Source organism: Homarus americanus, unplaced genomic scaffold (assembly GCF_018991925.1).
Source record: "Homarus americanus isolate GMGI-L3 unplaced genomic scaffold, GMGI_Hamer_2.0 scaffold16430, whole genome shotgun sequence".
Taxonomy (NCBI): domain Eukaryota; kingdom Metazoa; phylum Arthropoda; class Malacostraca; order Decapoda; family Nephropidae; genus Homarus; species Homarus americanus.
In genome coordinates, this window is record NW_024729259.1 from 8,149,774 (window position 1) to 8,171,852 (window position 22,079).

Sequence of the window (22,079 nt, forward strand, 5' to 3'; positions counted from 1 at the left end):
GGTGAGGGCGGCGGGTCCAAGGAGGGAGGAGGGAGGGCATCGTGCCAGCTGTGTGATAGTGCACACACACACACGCACGCACGCACGCACGCACACACACACACACACACACACACATACATACCAGTGTATTCACTCCCAGTAAATACTACTTCTTGCACTGTCACTATGTTGAAATGCCCTGTAGTTTGAGCTGATCCCCATCTAAGTTACTATATGTCTTATTTGTGTCACTTATGTTACTTGTATATTATTTGTAAATCGAAACCCATTCCCCAATTATGTAACTGTATATTTTCAGCCTTCTGGCTGCCAAGCTCTTTCAATAAACCGTTAATTATTATTATTATACTCTCTCTCTCTCTCTCTCTCTCTCTCTCTCTCTCTCAGTATATTTGTTATGGCTCAGTCTGTAAAAATGACACTCTGTTTGCACACATCGGTTTGTTGTTTGTTTGCACGTGATAGTATTTACGTGTTAAGAAGAAGAAAAGGCTGTGTGTGTGTGTGTGTGAACAGCTTTGTATTACCGGAAGCGATGAGGAGATAGCAGTTATTCCAGTTACCGTGGGCACGTTAGCTAAGGGGGAGCCGAACACTTGAAGAGTGCCCCCCCCTCTCACCATATTTCACCTGAATATTAACCACCCTAACGTTACCTGGGGGCTAGGTTAGGTTAATTTGATGGCTTAAGTAAGGTGGGAAAGGGAGGGAGCAATGTAGGGTTACCTTTGGTTAAATATTGTGCTATTAAGTACTGTACCTTCACAGGAGGAATGCAAGATGCTTATATCTCTCCCTGGAATTGGTGTGCGTGCGTGCGTGCGTGTGCGACCGTGAGTTGAGGAGGTGGTAATTACACCCACGGTCAGACGGGGTGTGTGGGGGGGTGACGGAGTTTGACTGAGCCGTTCATGTTTGTTTTTTTCGCCCAACCATAGGTGAGAGCATGTGAGAGAGAGAGAGAGAGAGAGAGAGAGAGAGAGAGAGAGAGAGAGAGAGAGAGATTTTCTGTTGATACACTGTTGGTGGGTAGGCCAACACCTGCCTTCCCTCCACCTTTGTTACTCCAGTTAATCAGATTCGTCTGGATAATTATGCTGTAGTTTTTGGTGAATCAGTGTGGACATTGAAGATATACATTTATGTGCTTGCTTGTTGAGGATATAATTAAGGTTGTGTCGATATTTCTGCTGGTGGTTCTTCTCTGTTATTGTTTCCTCTCGTTCTATATCATTCTTCCGTGCTTCATCCCGCTATTAAACAGAAATGGGAGAAGGTTAAAGATAAGAGTCGTGGGGGAGCACCTCACGCACACCTGGCCGACCAACTCACCTGACCCCAGTGGTGGCAGGTGGAGGGAGAGACACCTCTACTGGGGGCTTGACGTCATACACTTACTACTACTAAATTAAAAGTTCTCAGGAAAGGGCATTACTGTATGAGTGTCAAAAAAAAAGTCATTTAGTTTGAGTCAACATATTTATCGGTATTAAGTGTTTGCGAGAATCCAGAGGAGAATGACAAGACTAATCCCGGGCATTAGGAACCTTGGGTACAAAGACAGGTTAAAGCATCTTAATTTGCACTCCCTCGAGAGACGTAGAGTGAGTGGCGACATGATAGAGGTGTATAAATGGAAGTCAGGGTTAAACAAAGGGGACATTACAAATGTACTCAAACTATCCAACCAGGAGCAACTCGTAACAATGGTTTTAAATTAGACAAATTTAGATTTCGGCGTGAAATAGGTAAACACTGGTTTGGAAACAGAGTAGTGGATAAATGGAACAAGTTACCAAATACCATCATTAACTCGAATACGCTGGATAGCTTCAAACATAGGTTGGATGCCTATATGAGCAATAGGGGTTGGCTGTAAACGGGACTGCCCAGTATGGGTCAATAGGCCCGCTGCAGTTTCCTCCATTCTTATGTTCTTATGTTAAGGCCGACCGGTAGGAGTGAGTGTGATTCATTATTCAATGCATCGCTTGTAAGTCAGGATGAACAACTGGTTTATGAATGGCGATCAAACTCCCGAGGTTCGAATGCGTCAGACTGCACACAATGTCTTCTCGTAGTGTGTTTACAATCATGGGACGCTAGTTACGTAATATATGACGTCAGGGTTTGTTTTTACTTGTTTTTACCTGTTTTTACCTGGTCCTCAGCGTGTGTGGAATCTGGTGGACTTGGTTACGACAATAAATTCCTTTGTAGGGAAGATAGGTAAAGCTCCTTAACGGTAGCAGTGAGAAGGGTAGAGGGGGGGACCCGGGAGGTACGTTAGAAGGTGGGGGGTAAAGCTGTTAAACGGTGGGAGTGAGGAAGGGTAGAGACGGGGGAGGTAACCTTTATCAGGTGTGGGTGTAAACAAGGGAGGGAGGATAACCTTTCTCGTTACACACCCTCCTTCTCTACACACCCTTTCTACACCTCACCCTCGCTATACCACACCCTCCTTTCACCACACCCTCACACACACCAAGCCCTCGCTACACCACACCCTCGCTATACCACACCCTCGACACACACACCAAGCCCTCGCCACCACCCTCGCTACACCACATCCCTCGCTACACCACATCCCTCGCTACCACACCCTCGACACACACACACACACACACACACACACACACCAAGCTCACACCACATCCCTCGCTACACCACACCCTCGACACACACACACACCAAGCCCTCGCTACACCACATACACCACACCCTCTCGCTACACCACACCCTCGCTACACCACACCCTCGCTACACCACACCCTCGCTACACCACACCCTCGCTACACCACATCCCTCGCTACACCACACCCTCGACACGCTACACCCTCGACACATCCCTTTGTTGTCCCTGGCTCATTGACCGACAGTGGTACCAGGGGGTATTTTTTTATGCCCCGCCACTATGGAGAGGTATACTGTATAGAGGTCCCTCGTGTTACCTCTGTTCATTCTTTAGTGTGAAACGTATTTACCATTCAGTAATTTGAGAGAGGCTTTACGGTTCCAATTAGTATTTATTACACAATTTGCATCACCTGAAGATTAGTTCCCTACGTGAGAGCACTGCGTCGTCAATAACTTATTAACTATTTGTGTTGCAGTGATGTGTAGTGAAGGGTGCGGTGCTTCCCTCTCTGCTAAATCAAACTGATCCGCTGTCTTGTTGATGATGGCGTTCGGTCTGCGTCACAAATGTGGCTTTGATGATTCAGCTGGTGTGAAGTTTGTGATATGGAGTGAAATTAAATCGCCTTGGGTGTTGGCAACAGTGATGGTGGGCGCAGTGCGGGAACTTAACATCTGAATATACAGTAGTATTATACAGTAGGCACAGACCAAGTTGATGTACACACACACACTTACATCATCACAGGTACACACAGTATTTACAAAGTCCCTTGATGTTTGTGTTTACGGAGCCGCTTGAGGAAGTTGAAGACATAGGTGTGTACTGCCATGATTTGCTGCACGTGATTGTACAGTATACTCCGCCATGGCCGAGTGTTAATACATACAACAGCGGATATGGCGAAGAAAACCAACGAGTACTACAGGAAATGACGGTGAACTTAATCACTGTTTTAAGATACGTAACATTCTTAAGCGACTCGGTAAACACCTTGTACAGCACTTGACATGTTTTATTATACAACACGTTAAATGACCATACCACTCACTGTAGAGAGAGAGAGAGAGAGAGAGAGAGAGAGAGAGAGAGATCCCACATCAACGGTGTGTGACTAATTGAACCTCCAGTAATTAAGAATAGTAACATTAAACTACAATTGTCTCGGGCAAACACTGAAAATAGGAAGACCAGAGTGAGGGAGAAGCTACCATGGGTGATGAGAATATGAGAGGAATGTTGTTGTGATGAAGGTAACCAACCCCAAGTGACCGCAGTCTGCATTTAGCGTGACGTCACCAAGTGTTGGATGTGAGCAAGAGCCGCAGTGGGTAATTATCACGTTGGAGGAAAGGAAGAGGGGGGGGGGGGTCGTCCGTCCCATCTGTGGTAGTAATGTTCTCCTCAGACGTGACGGCCGCTCTGGGGGTATCAGGCAGCTAGGAGAGTTGGGGGGTGAGGGGTGGAGACTCACTGGCCTCCCCTCCTCACCACCTCCACCCCGGCATGTGCTTCTCTCTTGTATTTGTTAATCTCAAAGGACTTAGTGAGCGTGTAATATATGTTTAAATAAGCTTAATATAATGATTTTAATTTGTTGGTAGTCAGTTTAGTTCTGTCAACATTCTTAGGTAAAGACAATTAACTGAAGCCGTGACACACATTACCCTGTCACATATTTTTGGTGAGTCATGATCCAGTAAGCCATCACGAAGTTTCTATTATATTTGGTTAGTAACTCAAGTGTGTGCCGTAAGTGAGGTGTGTGAAGGTGGGTCTAGTAATTAACACCACCATTATGGGTACCGTGGTGAGTGGGTGACAAGTGTGGTCACGTTCATTACCGAAGCGATAACCGTTAAGTGTGGTCCTGCAGTGGTCGACTAACCAACGAGGTTTTAGAATATAAATCAGATACTTGATATTTGATTAATTATAGTTGGCTGTAGATCTATTACCAAGTAGAAAGTTTGAGTTCGGTTAAATAAAGACGTAAAGCTTATCCTCCATGTTGTGGTGGCGTCACGTCCCGGGGAGAGCAGACTAACGGGTCCTCGCCGTCCCCACCCTCACACACACACCGCTCTGGGTCCCGCTCAGTTGATGGGGCCACGGCTTGATGACACATTGGACAAGCACTGGCCAGACTCAGACGTTATACCTCTGTAATGATATGAAATCCACGCGAAGGAACCATTGATTCTCGCAAGCGATTTTTTTTAATTAACAAAATCACACACTGGTGAAGGTCGTGTCTAATACATGCTGTTGTGTTTCTGTTTCTTCAGTTACCAGCATATTAGGGGGTGCTCATTGACTCAATTTAAGACAATAGACAAATTGTTAAGAATCGAATAGCTTTTTCGTTGTTATACGCATTAAGAATGACTAAGTATAAGTGCGTTGTGAAGGGGTGGGGGAGTAAAGAGTGTGGTGTGAGGCTCGCCACGTACACCTGTTGCCTCTCCCCCGCCACACACTCGTCAGCAACTGTTCATTATGTTGGTATTAGGGAGGGGCGGGGCAGCATGTTAACGGACCACACAGTTTTTATTTAATGGTTCCTGTGCAGGTGTCGTAGGTGTCGGCGGCATATGATTAGTGGTCCTTTTAAGTTGTGTGCAAGAGGTTTGTGTGTCCTGGCTGAGTGTCTGGTGGACACACGTTTACATTTGGAACAAATAACAAAACAAAATCATTAGTGGAGCTCGGTGGGAAGCTTTAAATATAGGTTGGACAGATGTGTACATGAGTGATAAGGGTTGAGTGTACATAGACCCATTATTGTTACTTCATTCATATGTTCTGTTGTTCTCACGCCCCCACGATGCCGTTATGGTGGAAGGGAGTAAAGCCAGGTGAGTGTAGCGAGCACTACTTCTACGCCTGATTACCGAAATGTAGCTCGCGTGATGCTCCGGGCGTTTCCCCACCTGCTATTGGGTTATAGAAGCACGACTAAGGTGTTTCGTTTCAGTATGTGTAAAGGTTCGATCTATCGTTAAACATGACATATTACCGCCAATACTAGAGCTGCCACAGGATGGATCAGTGTTTACTATTCTATACTGGTGGCGGTGTGGCGCGCGGTGCTGGTAAAACTCTCCTCTTGGGAATTATTATTATTATTTTTTTTACGCCCGTCTTCTGAGGACAGACACACGCAAGTTTCCCGTCCATGGGAGTATCACAAGCACGATAACTTGCACGAATGGTGATAGTTTTTTTTTATATATATTATTATTATCAGATTTGGTATAAGAATGTTTTACAATATCTCCAAAAAGGTCAGTAACCAACTGTGTGTGTGTAATAATAATAATAATAATAATAATAATATGTGTGTGTGTGTGTGTGTGTTTCAGAGTTGTGGCTGTCTGAACTTTACTGTGGCGGAGGACTTTCCTACTTTTTGTATCAACTTTTATTTATTTTATTTATTTTTTACCTCCCTCGACCATCGGCTGGTTTATTGGAGTATCCCACAGACCACAGTACCTGGTTGGGCGTCTCTGCTAAACTTACTTATTTGGATTCCACGGGTATAAGGTTAGGTTAGGTTAGGTTAGGTTAGGTTAGGTTAGGTTAGGTTAGGTTAGGTTGGGTTTGGCCGGGCCCTGATAAGACTGGGGAGCACACCTTACCTCCCATACCGGCGTGACACAGGTACACCCCGCGCCGCTGTGTTTGGCCCCACATTCGTGACGCTGACAGGTTAAAGTGGTGGTGATGACAGGAGAGCGAGGTCTGCACGGGTCCTCTGTGGCAGCTTCTCTTTGACGGAACATGTCAATAAAATTTGTTAAATGGAAATGTGTTGAGGGAATGAATTCATTATAGTGGTTGTTTTTATTGATATTTTTTTTCCAATCGGTGATCCTCTTGTTTAGTATATTGGCATAGGGTGACCGGTCCATAAGGCTCCAGTGGCAATAAACGACAGTACAGCTGGGCACCAACCTAGCCTAAGACGAACGCTGTATCCGTTCAGAAATATATCAATATTTTGCAGCATTTTGGGACGAGTCTGCCGTAGCTGCAAGCGTTTGGAATTCGCTCATGGTAGAAGCTGTTGCCTTGGTTCTCATTAATTTTTGTTTTCCTAATCGAAGTTATAACTTTTCCCTTGTGCTGAGGGCGAGGTACTCCAAGCTCCACCCGTTTGTTTGATGTTTAGTTATTTCAGAGATGGCCAGATATTGCTGTTGGAGTTTATTTTGAACGGGTGGAAAGTATTGACTAGGCGAAGGTATCTGCACCCCCTTTCTCTATCTTTCTCAGGTGTGGTGTGTTGGCCTGGTGGTGTGTGTGGTGTAGTGTATGGTGTGGTGTGAGGGCGTAATAGTGTGGGTAGTGTTGTGGTGTATGTGTGTGTGTGTGTGTGTGTAGGGTTGATGGTGTTTTAACTTGAGTGTGATGCAGCGATGGTTTGGGTGGTGATCTAGCAACATTTATTACTTGTTCATGATCCCGGACGTATTTACTAACAGTGCCCCCTCTCCCTCTCTTGTTGCTAGTAGCGTCACCTACCTCACCTCATACCTGTCTGCATTAGTTTCATTATCCTTCTTCGTGTTTAAGTTGTTATTAACTTTTCGTGTCATTTTACTCCAGTCAAGCACACGTTATTGGCTTATGTTATTTATTTCCCATCAATCACGTTATTCCATTTTCATGTTCGTGGTCATCAAGCACACGTTGTTGGTCGGCCTGTCATCAATCACATACAGTAGACCTATTCATTCCTCTTTCATAGTTCTCTGTCAATCACACAGTTATTATCTCTTCCAGACTGACTTGTGCGGGATAAAATGGCGAGTGTACGTGTGGGACAACCCTGGCGGAAGCGGCGTTGGCGGCGGCGGAGGCGTCGGAGGCGGCGGCGTCGGAGTCCCAGCTGACCCCCTTGAGGACCCGGTGTTGGTGTCCTACGCCCGCATGATCGCCGCCGACGTGCTCTGCGTGTGGCGGCGCTCGTGGCGGGGACCCCAGGACTCCGTGCATCCCTCTTCGCAGATGCCAGGGCACCACCACCACCACCACCACCACGCCCAGCACCAGCAGCGGCACTCCCTCCGTCACTCCCCGAAGGAGCTGTGGGTGTTCTGGTACGGCGATGACCCGGACCTCTCCAACCTGCTCGCCCCGGGGCTAGTCAAAAGCGGTAAGTGCTGATATAGTAGTAATCACTCGCCCAATCGCCATATAGAAAACCGCCGCCCCATAGTCACTACTCCCCCCTATGTAGCCACTAATTATCCCCATAGAAAGTCACGACTGACCTAATAGTCACTTGACCCTCATAGTCAGTCACTACTTGACCCATTGAAAGTCACACCTTCCATGGAAATAGTCACTATACGTCCCCCAGATAGTCACACCTGTTCACCCAGTTGTCTATACCTAAGGGGGAGGAGGGGGTGAGGGTCTAGTCTCCTCCCACCGCTGTCCTCGGTGGTCAACATCCTCGCTGTTGTCTAAAGCCCCCCCCCCCTCCCCTGTACAGTGTGGGTCCAGTGGTCATATAGTCCACACTGGAGTTAGACGAGCCAGTATAGAGACTCCTACATTCTCAAATGATCACTATTCGTTCTCTTACCTCGCCCCGTCAGGGTATGGAAAGTACTCTTCACTGTTCAGAAACTCTTCATTAGTTTTTTACAATCAGAATGTATTTTACAAACCTGACGACCCTTTAGGACCAGTGTAAACAAGGTACAATTTATTACTAAGCCTTCGGTACACAGGAGGCGAGGTGGCTGTCAATTCACTCACCCCTTCTCTGTCACGTTTCTGTATCGGAACATGGACAACCATTTACAGGCTGAATTAATTTATTATTTGGTGGTATTTTACCTTAATCGCGACAACGTTTACTGATATTATTACTTCAGTCTTTTCGTATTGCTGAGAATTTATAATGTTCATCACTTGTTGTCGGTGTGTGTGTAATGATCGGGGACAGGTGTTATGCCTTGGCTCTCGACCCCAGGTGTATTGCCAGGTATTTCGGGTATGGGGTTGTTATTACCAGAGGTGACAACTAGTACTGCTTGTTCAGTAGAGATAGAGTGAGATAGATAGACTGATGTGTCAGGTGTAACTACTACACCCCCACCCCTTGTTGATCGTTCCGCCGTGGCAGGAGTGACGTGTGATGTTTTGTCAGCAGGTAAATGACGCTCAAATATTGTTATTAGTGAAATTATAAATATCACAGAAGTATTTAAACGAGAAGTCATTAATATTTATAGAACAATGACATTACTATTAATATAACGATACTAATAATAACTTGCAGCAGAATGATGAAACAATAAAGTTCATAAGCTACTTGATGTGTAACACCTGTGAGAGAGAGAGAGAGAGAGAGAGAGAGCGCGCATATTACTAACACGTGCTTACTCCTCTCTCCTTGCCTCCATCATGATAGGAAGACTAGTTGTAATAATTATCGTGTCGTGTGAGGGAGGGGACGGGTACCTGTGGTGGAGTGGTTGGGTCGCGGGCAGCCTATCACAAGCCACTTGATCCCGCGCTTAACCCGCTAAAGCCCACAATACTAACTGAAGGGCGCGCGGCCGTCCGGCGGGACACGCAGCTCTTGTACCTCAGTGGGTGTAATTAGCGGGTGTATTATGGCGTTTGGGGAAATTGTGTTGTGGTGGGTGGAGGGAGGAGCAAGGGGAGTGGCAAAAGGGGCGGTTATGTGTAACAGTATGGCTGGGCGGTGGGTGGCGGAGGTACTGGCTTGTACCCTACAACACCCACCCACCCACCCACCCACTCGACGCTCCACACGCCGCCATCACTACCACTGTATTATCCACCAAATACAACAATGTCACACTCCACCCTGCTCACAACACTGCTCTTACCACCTCTATGGGTAGTCAACTAGGGCACCCTCCCCTTCCCCCCCAACCACCCGTCTCCCGCCCACCTGCTTCGCCTTTACATAATTCACCTCAGCGGGTCTTTGTTATCATGCCAGCGTGTGCACACTTTCTTTTTCTGCTCTTGCCCTTCAGGTTTTTAAATAACTCAAGTTGTATATCTCTTTGTATTAGTTGTTCTTTATATGTTTCCCAGTCGGTAAAATACCTTTCTGATGTACTCTCTTAACACACATGGTATAGAGTGTGTGTGTGTGTGTGTGTGTGTGTGTGTGTGTGTGTCACATCCGCTCTGCATAACTTTCCCCAACAATTGTACATTATTCCCAATTTGTTCTCTTGGCTGGTTGTGTCAGTCTCCTCGTTGGGCATTATTGTCTTGTGTATTGTTGTGTGTTTATGTATCATTGTGTAGTGAGAGTATCCGTGTATGAAGCCTCCCACTCCCTCACTCTCCCCCGTATTGATCCCCTGCACCCCTCACTCTCCCCGCTCCTCTCCCACCACACCGCCACTGGCCTCTCCCCTCAGCCTGGTCTCCTGTCCCTCCCACCCCTTCCCTCCCTTCCACCCTCCCCAGCTCACTGGCTGGTTGGCTATCACTGGTTCTCTGGCCTGGCCTGCCCACCTGCCTGCCTTCCGTAGCCTGCCTGGTTACCTGCCTGCTAGCCCTTGCCTCCTGGGTGTTTCCCTACTCGACTTAGCCTGCTTACCTCCTGTGACTGACCTAGCCTGGCTGTCCGCCTGCGTACAGTATCTGGGTTGGCCTGGCTCTGGCTCTTATTGGTTCTGTGGTGTGGTTTCCAGTTTAGTGTGGTGTGGTATGGTGTGCTCAGCAAAATGAATTTAAAGGACGGCATGACACCATTACTGTCTCTGTTCAGTTAGTTCTATGACAGTTTGCTGGGAGGCACTGACAGCGTATGCTTACAGGACAGGTGGTACATATATCAACTAACTGACTGACTGACTGGTTATGTGTCCGGTGAGGGGCCTGGTGATACAGCAGTCAATGTGTGTGCGCGCGCGCCCTCTCTCCCGACACAGTAGTCAGAAGTTGTCTTGTCAGTAATCGTAAGTTTGCACCACCAATGCCCTCTCTCGTTTACACGGGTATCTGTATCGATGGATGGGTGGGTGGGTGAGGTGTGTGTGTGTCGAGATGGTTCAACTAAAACATCAAAAAGAAACACAAATATATGATACAAATTTATCGTCCCTTTTCCCATTAAATCACCGGCAGTGTGTGTGTGTGGGGTGTATACGTCACCCAGGGTTGACTCATGTTTACTTGAGGTGCTGCTGTACACAAAGACCGTTCCTTTATACTCACGGGTCAGCTACTGATTTTCATGCTCCCGGCGCCATCGGCAGAGGGCGTGAAGTGTCTGCTTTTTCTGTTCATTCGTTCCTTCGGTTAGTTTTCTTCACCTAGATGGGAGGCATAAATTTTACTTACTTCTTTTTTATTTATAAGGTTTGACTGAAATTCACCTCCCACTTACATTCATTATTTTGATAGCTACCCACACACTCTCGTGTTATTTTATCCGTCAGCTAGCTCTATGAATGCCTCCCCTGATTGACTTGACTCCCGTGCCCCTCCTGCAACGCGCACACTGACTGACGCATGTGTGGCGGGCCGGCGGGTAGCTGAAGCACAAGCAGTTTTTAATACTGCACCGTCGTGTGTAAAGTGAGCCTCCTCTCCCGCCCCTCACTGATGCCACCCCCTTCAGTGTGTTGATAGAGTTAACTTAAGAGTGGGATGACTTAGTTCCTTGAGTACGATGACTTTAGTCCTTGAGTATGATGACTTAAGTCCTTGAGTGGGAATGACTTAACCACTTGAGTGGGGATGACTTAACTTATTGAGTGGGAATGACTTAACCACTTGAGTGGGGATGACTTAACTTATTGAGTGGGGGATGACTTAACTTATTGAGTGGATTGACTTAACCTGTTGAATTGCAATGACATATTCCCTTGAGTACGATAACGCTGTACTCTTGGGTTAAGTCCACGTACTCCAGGGGTTGAACATAATTTTATGCAATCGTCCACCCGCAAAGGCGCAGGTTGGCCTTGAATTCTGAACACACACACACTCACTAAGAACAGCCACAGACGACGGCGAAGTTAACCTCTTGTGTAATTGACCGGGAGGTTAAACCCGGCCAAGGTATGGATCAGGGGGGTGGGGGTGGAGGCGGCAAGTGCTGGATGACCCTCAGAACTTTTCATCCCGTAAGACATTGAGGTATTTTGGATCATGTTGAAGTAGAGGAGGAGCACCTTAGTTGGACGCCTACGTTACAACAGTGTGTGTGTGTGTGAGCTTGCTGTAACAATTTACTTATGTACTCGCAAGTGATTTATTCATCATCACTACCACAGTTAATCAATGGCACGAATTGTGTGTGAGGGTTCCCACTTGAGAGTAAGATGAGGCCCTCGGTAACTGTGCTGCTCGCCTCCACACACACACACACACACACACTTGGGGGGGTGGGGTGGGGGGGTGTCTTACCAGCAACGTTACTTACTATTGTATCAGAATGTGAAACACGTTACCATTGACATGGAACATCCCCCCCCCCCAACCCGCACTGATCGAATTGTGGAGATTAACCAGAAATTTGATCAAGGTCGGAAAAAAAATAAAAAGTAGGTCACATGAACTATAGCTTGTGGCGTGATGCTTTATTCACCATACGTGTTCGTTATTCATCATACGTGTTCGTTATTCATCATATGTGTTCGTTATTCACCATACGTGTTCGTTATTCACCATACGTGTTCGTTATTCACCATACGTGTTCGTTATTCATCATACGTGTTCGTTATTCATCATACGTGTTCGTTATTCACCATACGTGTTCGTTATTCATCATACGTGTTCGTTATTCATCATACGTGTTCGTTATTCATCATACGTGTTCGTTATTCACCATACGTGTTTGTTATTCACCATACGTGTTCGTTATTCATCATGTGTTCGTTAATCATCATACGTGTTCGTTATTCATCATACGTGTTCGTTAATCATCATACGTGTTCGTTATTCATCATACGTGTTCGTTAATCATCATACGTGTTCGTTATACACCATACGTGTTCGTTATTCACCATACGTGTTCGTTAATCATCATACGTGTTCGTTATTTACCATACGTGTTATTCACCATACGTTCGTTATTCATCATACGTGTTCGTTATTCATCATACGTGTTCGTTATTCATCATACGTGTTCGTTATTCACCATACGTGTTCGTTATTCACCATACGTGTTCGTTATTCATCATACGTGTTCGTTAATCATCATACGTGTTCGTTAATCATCATACGTGTTCGTTATTCATCATCCGTGTTCGTTATTCATCATACGTGTTCGTTAATCACCATACGTGTTCGTTATTCAATACGTGTTCGTTAATCATACGTGTTCGTTCGTTATTCATCATACGTGTTCGTTAATCATCATACGTTCGTTATTCATCATACGTGTTCGTTAATCATCATACGTGTTCGTTATTCACCATCCGTGTTCGTTATTCATCATACGTGTTCGTTATTCACCATACGTGTTCGTTATTCATCATACGTGTTCGTTATTCATCATACGTGTTCGTTATTCATCATACGTGTTCGTTATTCACCATACGTGTTCGTTATTCACCATACGTGTTCGTTATTCATCATACGTGTTCGTTATTCATCATACGTGTTCGGTATTCATCATACGTGTTCGGTAATCACCATACGTGTTCGTTATTCATCATACGTGTTCGTTAATCATCATACGTGTTCGTTATTCACCATACGTGTTCATTATTCACCATACGTGTTCGTTATTCACCATACGTGTTCGTTATTCATCATACGTTTTCGTTATTCATCATACGTGTTCGGTATTCATCATACGTGTTCGGTAATCATACGTGTTCGTTATTCATCATACGTGTTCGTTAATCATCATACGTGTTCGTTATTCACCATACGTGTTCGTTAATCATCATACGTGTTCGTTATTCACCATACGTATTCGTTAATCATCATACGTGTTCGTTAATCATCATACGTGTTCGTTATTCACCATACGTGTTCGTTATTCACCATACGTGTTCGTTATTCACCATACCTGTTCGTTAATGATCATACGTGTTCGTTATTTACCATACGTGTTCGTTATTCACCATACGTGTTCGTTATTCACCATACGTGTTCGTTATTCATCATACGTGTTCATTATTCATCATACGTGTTCGTTATTCACCATACGTGTTCGTTATTCACCATATCGTACGTTCGTTATTCATCATACGTTCGTTCGTTATTTACCATACGTGTTCGTTATTCACATACGTGTTCGTTATTCACCATACGTGTTCGTTATTCATCATACGTGTTCGTTATTTTACCATACGTGTTCGTTATTCATCATACGTGTTCGTTATTCATCATACGATCGTTATTCATCTTACGTGTTCGTTATTCATCATACGTGTTCGTTATTCATCATACGCGTTCGTTATTCATCATACGTGTTCGTTAATCATCATACGTGTTCGTTATTTACCATACGTGTTCGTTATTCACCATACGTGTTCGTTATTCACCATACGTGTTCGTTATTCATCATACGTGTTCGTTATTCATCATACGTGTTCGTTATTCACCATACGTGTTCGTTATTCACCATACGTGTTCGTTATTCATCATACGTGTTCGTTATTCACCATACGTGTTCGTTATTCATCATACGCGTTCGTTAATCATCATACGTGTTCGTTATTCACCATACGTGTTCGTTATTCATCATACGTGTTCGTTATTCACCATACGTGTTTGTTATTCATCATACGTGTTCGTTAATCATCATACGTGTTTGTTAAGTAGTATCGAGACTGTATGGCCAGTGGTGGTGAGAAGAAGTTACGGGCAATAGGACCAAAGGAGGAGGGGGGTGTCGAGATGAATGATGATGGAGGTTTGGTGCCTAATGGAGAGGATGGTGTGTGTGTGTGTGTGTGTGTGTGTGTGTGTGTGTGTGTGTGTGTGGTCGCCGGTAAAAGCGTTCACCATAAAGCTTAATGACAGGTGGAGGAGGGAAGGGTTGTCATGTGAGTCGGTTATTACCCTCCTTCTCTATTCCAGTGCCGCTGCTCTCACTCCCGCACGCTACTAACATCCTCACTCGCTAGACTTGCTTCATTCATACACTCATTCCTCACCCTATCACCATTCATACACTCATTCCTCGCCCTATCACCATTCATACACTCATTCCTCATCCTATCATCATTCATACACTCATTCCTCATCCTATCATCATTCATACACTCATTCCTCACCTTATCATCATTCATACACTCATTCCTCACTATATCACCATTCATACACTCATTCCTCACTATATCACCATTCATACACTCATGCCTCATCCTATCATCATTCATACACTCATTCCTCACTCTTATCACCATTCATACACTCATTCCTCACCCTATCATCATTCATACACTCATTCCTCGCCCTATCATCATTCATACACTCATTCCTCACTATATCACCATTCATACACTCATTCCTCACCCTATCATCATTCATACACTCATTCCTCACGCTATCACCATTCATACACTCCATTCCTCACCCTATCATTCATACACTCATTCCTCACCCCATCATCATTCATACACTCATTCCTCACTATATCACCATTCATACACTCATTCCTCACTTCATCATCATTCATACACTCATTCTCACCCTATCATCATTCATACACTCATTCCTCACTATATCACCATTCATACACTCATCCTCACTTATCACCATTCATACTCATTCATCATCATCATTCATACATTCCTCACTATCACCATTCCTCACTATATCACCATTCATACACTCATTCCTCGCCCTATCACCATTCATACACTCATTCCTCACCCATCACCATTCATACACTCATTCCTCAACATCATCATTCATACACTCATTCCTCACCCCATCATCATTCATACACTCATTCCTCAATTATATCACCATCATACACTCATTCCTCACCCCATCTCATTCATACACCCATTCCTCTATCACCATTCATACATTCATTCCTCACCCTATCATCACTCATTCCTCACCCTATCATCATTCATACACTCATTCCTCACCCTATCACCATTCATACACTCATTCCTCACCCTATCACCATTCATACACTCATTCCTCACCCTATCATCACTCATACACTCATTCCTCACCCTATCATCATTCATACACTCATTCCTTACCCTATCATCATTCATACATTCCTCACCCTATCATCATTCATACACTCATTCCTCACTATATCACCATTCATACACTCATTCCTCACTATATCACCATTCATACACTCATTCCTCACTATATCACCATTCATACACTCATTCCTCGCCCTATCACCATTCATACACTCATTCCTCACCCTATCATCACTCATACACTCATTCCTCACCCTATCATCATTCATACACTCATTCCTCACCCTATCACCATTAACGCGGTGGGAAAAGATTGTTAAGTGAGCAGGATACACTGCCTGGCTACACTATCCCCCCCCTTTGATAGTAGTTTACCCCCCACGTGCTCAAATAATCCGGCTTGAAGACCGAGTGAGCGTGTGTGATGGTGACGAGGTACAGCATGAGCGAAGAGGACTTAGCAAGGCAGCGGTAGTTTTACGATACAGGTGTTATACACTTGTTGTACAGGTGTGCTCTGACAGATATGAAGTTGGGCAGTACAACTTACTCGTAGGGGAGCACCACAAAGGCCCTCTCCTCCACCTTCCTCACTCACTAATTTCTCTCATTTTTTTTTAATTTCGTGTTTTTCTTTTTTACGAGATGATAACTTTGAAATTGTTTTGTGTTGGCAATTACTTTAGTTCCCTGTCAGTATATTTGTGTTGAGAGGTTTCGCCAGGAAGTTATAGTGAATGAGCTTTATTGGCGATGAAACTTTCACATCGTTTGGGACGGGTATAACAGAGCTCCGACCACTGGCTGTCACAACCAGACTGTCAACCCACCGTCACATCTGGCTTACCTCACACACCTGGCTACCACTACCGGTACTCTTATAGACACCTGCCACTTACTGTGATCCTCTATAAGCAGTTCGTGTTTCGTCGCTATGACGTGTTTCTGCTGGAGTTTGGCCTTTAGGTGTTGTAGATCTTGTACATAAGCCAAGAGCTGTTGTAAGCACCGCCCCCTCATAACCTCCCACTTGTATTATAGTTAACCATCGTGCGGCGGCCAGTGTGACTTATGAATGTCGCGTCTAGTGGAGTCAGGTGATCACTGTGTGTGAGTGTGGACGGGTATGATCGGCCTCCATGACGTGATGTAAATGTGGTCGTGTGAGCCAGAAAGACCTCCCTGGTGGTAGAGGTCTTATAGTTTCTCCTCACATTCTACTCCTCTCTCTGTGATTCACGCCACACCCAACCTAGACCTTCGCTAATCCTCCCGCCAGCCAGCACCTCACCACCACTAACGCGCCAACATTCACCACAAACTAAAAAATAATGCTGGAATCCTGTCACTAACATGGGGCCAGAGAAGTTGCTGTGGAGAATGAGGTGTTGCCCCGTGTAGTGCTGGAGGGTGAGGTGTCGCCCCGTGTAGTATTGGAGGATGAGGTATATCCCCGTGTAGTGTTGGAGGATGAGGTATATCCCCGTGTAGTGTTGGAGGATAAGGTTATATTCCCGTGTAGTGTTGGAGGATGAGGTATATCCCCGTGTAGTGTTGGAGGATGAGATATATCCCCGTGTAGTGTTGGAGGATGAGGAAGGAAACATTGTGTTGTGGGTTATTCAAGTTGTTTACCAAGCAAGTGACGGCCGGCCGCCTTAATTCTGTACAAGGACAATACTGTAATCGGCTCCCATATTACGACAGGGGCCCCCGCTCGGGTAGTCACGTCTAGTCATTTAAAGTGCATCTAATATAACACTTATCATCATAGAAACAGCACAAGGGTACTGTGTCACTATTTAAAGAGGTTATGTCAGATTCTCTGTTTTTCAGTGGTAACTAAGGCTTGGTGTGGTGGAACACTTTTCTGGTTCATGTGGTTATGAATATGTGAATCCAGGAGTGACATTACTGCGGAGAGTAGGAGTTGTTGGCGGGTTCCGGTGTTCCAGCATCAGACTCCCCCTACCACCACTCACCCTCCAACTCCCTGGTAGAGAGAGAGAGAGTGAGAGTCCCGCGCGCCATCCAACTATGTAATAGATGGTGGTGGAGCGGGCAAGGAGGCAGGCGGGCCTGGCCTGGCCTGGCCGGGCTGGTGGTGATGGTGGTGACGGCACGCGGGAGCTGCTGGTGGTGGTGCTGCCAAACCTGAGTCTCTTGCGTCTGGCAGCGCCGTCCCCTGCCCACCCGGCACACCACCACCACCCACAGTAAACATTGATATCCACGCCTCTTTATTTACTGGTGCCTGCATATATTGACAGGATTACTTTGTTACCGGGTCCCTTCCACACCCACAGCACCACGTGGCTGTCTTAAGGCTCAGCCGGTGCATTACCTCTTCTTGCCACCTTAAAGTGATTATGTAAACAAGGTCCGCCAAGCTGGTGCGAGTTAGCTCACTCAAGTTCTCAGCGTGTGATCTTAGACGTCAGGATCAGTGGCTCCAAGGAGTTTGTACTGTACATGTGTGTTAGGGTCAGTTACTGTGTTGCGATCTGCCTGCCTGTGTGTGTGTGTTACGGTCATGGAGTGTCTGCCTGTGTGTGTGTGTGTGTTACGGTCATGGAGTGTCTGCCTGTGTGTATGTTCCGGTCATGGAGTGTCTGCCTGTGTGTATGTTCCGGTCATGGAGGGGTCCGGTGTATGTTACGGCCTTAAAGGGTTTATCCATAGGTTTAGGGAGCAGATCGATGTGAGGACGGGTTGAGGAGAATACGTCCTTAAGGTGTGTGTCTAGCCACTACACGGGGGAGTCAGATAGTGACTGGCAGGAGAGTGACGTGTCATCATTATCACGCTGCGCTTCCAGTGTTGTCCAGTTGTGAATAATTTGATTGTTTACGAATTGTAGCAGTCCATCTTTGTTTAGTCGTGTGTGTGTGTCTTTTAATCTGGCTGATGGACGTTTTTCATAGGATTTTTTTCTATTTATTTTCGTTGTGTCCAGTTCGGCTTCCTGTAACCAAAAGCCAATTCTGGATCTCGTGAGGGCTAGGGTAATCCCCAGCATATTTCACTTGATGATTAAACACCTTAACTTAACCTAACCTAATTCTCTCAGGTAGCGGTAGGGTGATTAATTGGGTAGAATAAATTAGGGATGCTTAATCTTCACGTGTTCTCAAATTCGTAGTCATTCTTTTTATTACATGATTTATTTGAGGATTTCTAAACTATTGACCAAAGTAACGTACTGGCCAGACATGATGTTGAATCCTGGGTTAATTACTCGGGGCGATGGGGCTAGGTGTGTAGGGCGGGCAGTACCGTTTGCATTTTATATATCCGGTACCTCCAGCTATGGAATCACGCTCGGCCGCCTCAGAACTGAAGGTCGGGAAGAACTTACAAATGTTCGCACGTGGCATGCTCTTGTTTACATAATACTTTATAAGTAGACGAGTCATCAGGCAGGATTAATTGAGAGAGAGAGAGATGTCAACGAGGTCACGAGAGTAGGGCGGGCAGTACAGTATGTATGTATATACAGTATGTACAGGTATGTATGTATTGTACAGTATGTCTGTACTGTATGTATGTCGGCAGCGTCACTGTAGAGCGGTAGAATAACACTACGCACATGACATGAACGCCACCATGACCGCCTCCAGGGGTGTAGTGTGGGGCCATGGTGGTGTAGTGTGGGCCATGGTGGTGTAGTGTGGGGCCATGGTGGTGTGGTGTGGGGCCATGGTTGTGTAGTGTGGGGGTCATGGTGGTGTAGTGTGGGGCCATGGTGGTGTAGTGTATGGTGGTGTAGTGTGGGGCCATGGTTGTGTAGTGTGGGGCCATGGTGGTGTGTGGTGGTGTGGGGCCATGGTGGTGTGTGTGGTGGTGGTGCAGTGTCATGGTGGTGTAGTGTGGGGGCCATGGTGGTGCAGTGTGGGTCATGGTGGTGTAGTGTGGGGTGGTGGTGGTGTGTGAGCCCATGGTGGTGTAGTGTGGGCCATGTGGTGTAGTGTGGGGCCATGGTGGTGTAGTGTGGGTCATGGTGGTGTAGTGTGGGTGTGGGGCCATGGTGGTGTAGTGTGTGGTGCCATGGCCATGGTGTAGTGTGGGGTCATGGTGGTGTGTGGGGGCCATGGTGGTGTAGTGTGGGCCATGGTGGTGTAGTGGGGCCATGGTGGGGGTGGTGTGGTGTGGGGCCCATGGTGGTGTAGTGTGTGGTGTAGTGTGGGTCATGGTGTGTGTCCATGGTGGTGTAGTGTGGGTCATGGTGGTGTGGTGTGTGGTGGCCATGGTGGTGTAGTGGGGGCCATGGTGGTGTGGTGTGGGGCCATGGTGGTGTGTGTGATGGTGTGTGGGGTCATGGTGGTGTAGGTGGGGTCATGGTGATGTAGTGTGGGCCATGGTGATGTAGTGTGGGGCCATGGTGGTAGTGTGGGTGTAGTGGTGTGGTGGTGTAGTGTGTGGGGTCATGGTGGTGTAGTGTGGGCCATGGTGGTGGTGTAGTGGGCCATGGTGGTGTGGGTGTGGTGTATGTGGTGTGTGTGAGCCCATGGTGGTGTAGTGTGGGCCATGGTGGTGTAGTGTGAGCCATCGTGGTGTAGTGTGGGACCATGGAGATGTAGTGTGGGCTATGGTGGTGTGTGATGATGGTGTAGTGTGGGGCCATGGTGGTGTAGTGGTGCCATGGTGGTGTAGTGTGGAGCCATGTGTGGTGGTGTGTGGGGCCATGGTGTAGTGTGGGGCCATGGTGGTGTAGTGTGGTGCCATGGTGGTGTAGTGTGGTGCCAGTGGTGTGTGTGGTGTGGGCCATGGTGGTGTAGCCATGGTGGTGTAGTGTGGGCCATGGTGGTGTAGTGTGAGCCCATGGTGGTGTAGTGTGGGCCATGATGGTGTAGTGTGGGCCCATGGTGGTGTAGTGTGAGTGGTGTAGTGTGTGGGCATGGTGGTGTAGTGTGAGCCATCGTGGTGTAGTGTGGGACCATGGAGATGTAGTGTGGGCTATGGTGGTGTGTGGGCCATGATGGTGTAGTGTGGGGCCATGGTGGTGTGGTGTGGTGCCATGGTGGTGTAGTGTGGAGCCATGGTGGTGTAGTGTGGGCCATGATGGGCCAGTGATGGTGTAGTGTATGTGTGGCCATGGGGTAGTGGGGCCATGGTGGTGTAGTGGGCCATGGTGGTGTAGTGTGGTGCCATGGTGGTGTAGTGTGCCATGGTGGTGTAGTGTGGGCCATGATGGTGTGTGTGATGGTGGTGTAGTGTGGGGTCATGGTGGTGTAGTGTGTGGGCCATGATGGTGTAGTGGTGTAGTGTGGGGCCATGGTGGTGTAGTGTGGGGCCATGGTGGTGTAGTGTGGGCCATGATGGTGTAGTGTGGGCCATGATGGTGTAGTGTGGGGCCATGGTGGTGTAGCGTGGGGCCATGGTGGTGTAGGTGTAGTGTAGACTGGTGTATTGATTCATAAGCGGCCGACCATCTATGTTCCTCCTCAGCTGCATCGTCGCTTCCCTTGTTGTCCAACTAGCTGGTTTGTGTTCTCAGCTGGAGTGACAGCTTGTGTTCACAGCTGGAGTGATAGCTTGTGTTCACAGCTGGAGTGACAGCTTGTGTTCACAGCTGGAGTGATAGCTTGTGTTCACTGTTGGGGTGATAGCTTGTGTTCACTGTTGGAGTGATAGCTTTTGTTCACAGCTGGAGTGATAGCTTATGTTCACAACTGGAGTGATAGCTTATGTTCACAGCTGGAGTGATAGCTTGTGTTCACAGCTGGAGTGATAGCTTGTGTTCACAGCTGGAGTGATAGCTTGTGTTCACAGCTGGAGTGATAGCTTGTGTTCACAGCTGGAGTGATAGCTTGTGTTCACAGCTGGAGTGTTAGCTGGAGTGATGTTCACAGCTGGAGTGATAGCTTGTGTTCACAGCTGGAGTGATAGCTTGATGTTCACAGCTGGAGTGATAGCTTGTGTTCACAGCTGGAGTGATAACTTGTGTACACAGCTGGAGTGATAGCTTGTGTTCACAGCTGGAGTGATAGCTTATGTTCACAGCTGGAGTGATAGCTTGTGTTCACAGCTGGAGTGATTGCTTGTACAGCTGGAGTGTTGTGTTCACAGCTGGAGTGATAGCTTGTGTTCACAGCTGGAGTGATAGCTTGTGTTCACAGCTGGAGTGATAGCTTGTGTTCACAGCTGGAGTGATAGCTTGTGTTCACAGCTGGAGTGATAGCTTATGTTCACAGCTGGAGTGATAGCTTGTGTTCACAGCTGGAGTGATAGCTTGTGTTCACAGCTGGAGTGATAGCTTGTGTTCACAGCTGGAGTGATAACTTGTGTTC

General features: G+C 46.6%; 1 protein-coding gene across 3 annotated transcripts in view; it reads left to right on the forward strand.

Annotated features, from left to right (window-relative positions):
* Window positions 1–22,079, forward strand: part of LOC121866513 (mediator of RNA polymerase II transcription subunit 13-like) — a 120,255-nt gene that overhangs the window by 54,070 nt on the left and 44,106 nt on the right. For all 3 annotated transcript variants that reach the window (XM_042366271.1, XM_042366270.1, XM_042366272.1), the window contains exon 2: window positions 7,433–7,805. In XM_042366271.1, the coding sequence (XP_042222205.1) occupies window positions 7,433–7,805 (373 nt within the window). The remainder of the gene's footprint in view (window positions 1–7,432; window positions 7,806–22,079) is intronic.